Raw genomic sequence first — 5,426 nt, 5'->3', positions numbered from 1 at the left:
TATTTTTTAACTCTATGTTTTGGGTTCTACCTAATTCTTGCTTCTTGGATGGTTCTTTTTTATTATTTTATTCTAATTATATACGGTGGATTATAATTTATATCGATGCCAAAAAACGGTGGATTATTCTTATTGCTGCTTTTGTGCATGCACTTTATGCTGCTAAAGCTCACTTCAATTTAATATATTCGGTTTGCTTGTAGAGAAACATTTATTCGATACTAAAGTTAATTAGAATGTAAAATGATTTATAAATAAATACATTAATAATAAAAAAATATTCGCACCATCTCATCTAAACGTTTTTGGGTTACCAGTTTTCTATCTATATGTTTCTTGAGAGTTCTTAAATTATATCATGATATTGTTTGAGAGTTAACATGTCAAGCTTTTGCTTTTAAAGGACATGAGATCTAGATATCAGGGCAATTTTCTTCAAGTTACAAAGTTAACCGCATAAGTTTGAGCTACCATAACGGTTACTTATGATCTTGTCACCTCCTATGTGAGTTTGTCTTACATGAAATTTGAACCATGCACTTTAAGATTAAGTTTTCTTTGAAAAGTGCTCCTCATAATTCAAAATACACTTCACGTAACTATTCAAAAAGAAATTTTACATGTATTTGCTTTAGGAATGTACAAATGCAAAGTTTTGTTTAATTGTTCATAACTTATGATGAATCTAAAAGAGAACCAATGACTTTGATTATAAGATTTGTTGATTCTAATTCTATGAAGTTACAACAAAGACGATTTGAAAATGTAAATATTAGTCTTTTTTGTGTTGTTTATTATGAAAATATCAACAAGAAATACAAGAGTTACACTTTTAAAAAGAAAAAAAAAATAGTACGACTGCGACGAAATACATGTAACATAAAATCAAGACGAGGTTTATACTTCTTTCATTAGATGATAAGAGAATTTACTTTTTATTTACTAGACTATATATTTTAGACTTGATTTTCTAAAGTTTAATATCTGATTTCGCTCTTATTTATACCTAAATCAACTTTGAACACATAAAAATATGAAAGTAAATCGGCAAAAAATACAAAAAAATGTGTAACACAATAAAATATTACTTAGATTTTCATTGCAATAACAATATATAAAGTAATAGTGACTATTACATTTCAATTAAACAAGAAAAAGAAGTACAAAAAATAAAATAGAATAACATCATAATTAAACAACCTATTCACTTTCTATATATATTTATATGTCAAAAAAGTAGAGTCAACTATTGGAATCCCAAATGCATAACACCCAAAAAGAAAGGCCAAATATCATGTGCCAAAATTCAGATTTTTTTTTTTTTGTTGCATCATTTGCCATAAGATTTTTCAAAAGGCCCAAGTCTATAATCAGCCAGCCTTGAATTGTACATAGCCTTTTTGTATTCATACCACGTGAACTCTTTGTACAAACTCTCTTCTTTTTTTAACATTAAAGAAGGTAAAGGCACTATCTTTTCACTTAAGGGTGGTCCTCCAAAGTATATCATTGACAATCTTGATTTTGTTGTGTCAGCCAAAACCCTATGCTTTACACTTTTAAACCTACCATTAGTCAATACCTGCATTAATTTCAACCCACACATGACACAAACCAAAGTTAGAACATTTTTTTTTCTTTTCTACTAATAAAATTGAATACATGTGTGGATGTTTTCTTGTAGTACTAAAAAGTTTATGTGAGACTTGTGTCAACACGACACTTCAAAAGATAAAATAATTGTAGGCCTCAACTCAAATTTCTTTATGGTATGCAAGTTGATCAAGTTTGATGTCACATTTTTAGATTAATCAAATGGTCTCAATAGTTTGAATAATTCAACTATTGCCATTTGTGTGTATTCAGGGCTATGAGTATAGATTATGCATTTTAATGTAGATGTATTATAATATTATTAAGGAAAAAACCAAGAAATTAAAGGGACACAATGGGGAAGAAGATTGACCTATTGACTATATGGAAATGAAGGAATCTAAGTTGATGATTTTGTTCAAATATATGAAAAATTTTCTCTTATTATAATACAATAAAAATAAAAGTTGTTTCCTTAGAAATTGATATTTAAGGACTTTTTTTTTTGGTCAAATTTACACAGTGAGGTGTCCGAACCTTGACACATACATATATAATACAATGTTCTTATAAACTGAGCTAAGTTCATCGAGACTTACGACATTTATAACATATTATATATCAATTTAAAAAATTGGTTTTAGCGTATGTTTGGTCATGTGGTGAGTATTCATGTAAAAGTGACCTGACCAATTAATTCGAGTGTAAAAATCAATAATAGAATTAGAAGCAATTCTAAAGCCAAAATAATTCTATTTTAAATTATCCAAACATGTCAAAATTATACGTTTAGAATCAATTTTGTCTCCTTTAAAAATAAAATTAAACATACACTTAACATATAATATTATAGAGATTAAATTTTAAATATTCATTTAAAATAAGTAAAAACTATTTTGTGTTTGTTTAATAGTAGAACAAAATCATTTAAAATAAATATATGCAAAAAAATTCTTATTTAAAATTATTTATAATATCTATACCCTCTTATCACTATTATAAATTAAAAAAATTTCATTGAATAACTGACGTATCTCCTTGACTAAATATTTAGAACGTGTTAGAAACTATACGAACCTGAAGAGTATCACCAACATTGATGAAAAAGGAAGTATGATCAGGTGGAACAGAAACCCATGTTCCATCAGTTAGACAGATTTGCAGACCTGATGTGCTATTAGATCTCAAGACAGAAATTACTTGTGGGTCTGTATGCTCCCCAAACCCAACCACATTCCTTCCATTTAATGCTGCTTGTTGCACCTCAGGATACGGTGGGTAATGGTTTATTCTGAAGCAAGAATCACTTTTTTCATCCTTCAATAATCTGCTTAATACATTCTTTGGTTCAATACCTAATCCTTCAGACATTAATTCTAATACTAGACAGCACATTTTCTTCATTGCATCAATGTAATCTTCCACAGCAGACCTACAAAAATAGATAAAAGTAATGTTTAAAAAATCATACTAAACCGGCCGATTCAACTGATTGAACACGAATTGTCTAGTTCATCGGTTGGTTTGATTATAGTTGTATCGCAGTCTGGTTGAACATAGATTGAACTGAGTTGAATCACACTTGGTTTAACTGGTATTTATTGTCTTATTGGTTCGACGTTCGTACCAATTTTTGAAACATTCAATAAAAAATTTAATTTATATAGACCGACAGTGTAAAATTATTTTTGATATGAATACAATCAAACCATATGTGCAAACATTTGAAACTATATTTTTAGAAACAAACTTTTATAAAAAAATGACAGTATAACATGACTTCTTTAGACACATGTATAAAAAGGTTATACACCGTCGGTGCATAGAAATTAATCTCATTTGTAAGGGACATTGCATTATACATGTATGGATGAAGTTCGAACCCCGATCATCCTACCTATCCATATTAAGCGTGGAATTTATAGTCACTGGGTTACTTGAAAAGAAAAAAAAAATTAATCTCTTCAATAAAAGTGTCACACACAAATTAATTTCGCAAAAACATTTTTAATCAAAACCAATTTTCTTAATGACAAAACCAAAGACATGCTTTGAAGAGAAAACAGAGTACTCTGTTTTGAACGAAAACATTACAAGACATTACCTTAGATTCTGTCTATTTTCACGGAAAATGGAAAGAGATTTGTTAGAGACAACATCAGGATTAGTATTAAGAAGAATATATTCAACCCAACCAACATCACCGTTTGATCCAATTCTCTTACTTCCATAACCAAAAGGATCAGGAGGACCTGCTCTGTCTTTCTCTGATTGTGGTTTTTTGAAGAATCTAAGTGATTCATTTTCCAAATTTGACATAAGTTCTAATGGAACACCATGGTTTATAACTTTAAAGAATCCAAATTCTTTACAAGCATTTACTATAAGTGTTTTTGCTTCCGGGTCTGCAAGGTCGACGACTGGTATTCCATTTAACATAGTTGTTGTTGGTTTGCATGATGACTTTACAAGTAAGAAATTGTTTAATGTTGGCTTAGATAAAACAACCATGGTTTTGGTTTTGTTTTGAGAGAGAGAGAGAGAGAGAGAGAGAGAGAGAGAGGGTGGTGGAAAGATTTAGGGAGAATGAGGTTTTAAATGAAGAAATGGGTGTGAGAGAAATTGTAATGCATGTAAGGTAAGGGAGAGGCGTTAGGAACTATATAGATGACCCATCTGGCTCTCATTGTCAGCTTGGCATTTATAGTATCGAGCAAGAGAGGGGAGAGAGAGAGAGAGAGATATGTAAATCTATTTTTCATACTTTCTTTTCATTTTTCTTTATTTTTTTTGACCGATTTTTTTTCTTTCTTTTCTTTTCACATTGGTTGAATTGGTTTTGTATTACTTTTGTGAAAAAATGATATTTATATTATTTACTTTTAGGAAAGGAACTTAAAAAAAAAAACTACAACTATGTGAATGTTTGGTTTCAATTCTGGAGCGTCAGAATTGATTCAGGACATGTAGAATGAATTATGACTTGTTTGGTTTCTCAAAAATAGAATTGATTCTGCCTCCAGAATGGATTCTGCTTGAAGCTAGTCATTGTAGTTTCTCATTCTAGAATTGATTTTTAAACTCAAATTCTTTGTTTAACTCACTTTTGTATGAATATATCCAAACATAAATCAATTCTATCAAACTCAATTCTATCAAAATCAATTCTGTCAAACTCAATTCTGTCAAAATCAATTATGTCTATCGCAAAACTAAACACATACTATACTATGTACATTTGTTCACACTTTGCTTTTTGTCATTATTTTTCTTTTAAAAATAAGAGACACATACCATATAAGCTTCAATTAAGACAAATAGGTTAGGTTAGAAAAAAACCACCAATTGGTCGGAAGAATTTAATTATTTAAATTTAAACTATAGCTTAGAAGATTAATGGGCATACTTTATTTTCATATCAAGGAAAAATAAAAATTGATCATATTTTATTTACTTTTTTACTAAATTTTAAATAACCAAAACTTATTATAAAAAAAAAAAAAAGAAACCAAAACTTAATGGTTAAGACAAAAGTAAAAGATTATAGACTATAGAGAACCATCAACTTCAATGAGAATTGATGATTTGTGAAAATGAAAAGGTGCTGATGATATAGTTTGTTAAAAGATGAATTTTAATTTTAAATTTATTTTACAATAAATACAAATGGAAGGTAGATCTAATTATACTACTATAATAATGATAACCAAATATTGAGTTTGTTATTTTGACTAAGTTATTAGTGTGAAGTATTCATCTATTTTTTGTTGGCAAATAGTTTTTATTTGATAACTAAGAAGCACCGACACCTCTATGATTAGGTGTGTCGCGGT

At 28.8% G+C, this 5,426-nt stretch overlaps 1 protein-coding gene across 1 annotated transcript; it reads right to left on the bottom strand.

Moving 5' to 3' along the window:
• Nucleotides 1–1,069: 1,069 nt before the first annotated feature.
• LOC123899952 (gibberellin 2-beta-dioxygenase-like) lies at nt 1,070–4,270 on the bottom strand. Its single transcript, XM_045951226.1, has 3 exons — nt 3,698–4,270; nt 2,671–3,025; nt 1,070–1,582 (listed from the first exon to the last, which is right to left on the bottom strand). The coding sequence occupies exons 1-3, from the start codon at nt 4,102–4,104 to the stop codon at nt 1,331–1,333; spliced, it is 1,014 nt and encodes a 337-aa protein (XP_045807182.1). The 5' UTR covers nt 4,105–4,270; the 3' UTR covers nt 1,070–1,330.
• Between the last annotated feature and the right edge of the window lie 1,156 nt (nt 4,271–5,426).

Source organism: Trifolium pratense, linkage group LG7 (genome assembly GCF_020283565.1).
Source record: "Trifolium pratense cultivar HEN17-A07 linkage group LG7, ARS_RC_1.1, whole genome shotgun sequence".
Classification (NCBI taxonomy): domain Eukaryota; kingdom Viridiplantae; phylum Streptophyta; class Magnoliopsida; order Fabales; family Fabaceae; genus Trifolium; species Trifolium pratense.
The sequence above is the reverse complement of the archived record's forward strand: the minus strand, read 5'-3'. Positions and strand labels throughout refer to the sequence as shown.

Coding starts and splice junctions, on each gene's coding strand:
- LOC123899952 (XM_045951226.1), bottom strand. CDS start 4,104: ATGGTTGTTTTATCTAAGCCAACATTAAACAATTTCTTACTTGTAAAG. Junction 3,026..3,697: donor GAAAATAGACAGAATCTAAG/GTAATGTCTTGT, acceptor CTATTTTTGTAG/GTCTGCTGTGGAAGATTACA. Junction 1,583..2,670: donor ATGTTGGTGATACTCTTCAG/GTTCGTATAGTT, acceptor AAATTAATGCAG/GTATTGACTAATGGTAGGTT.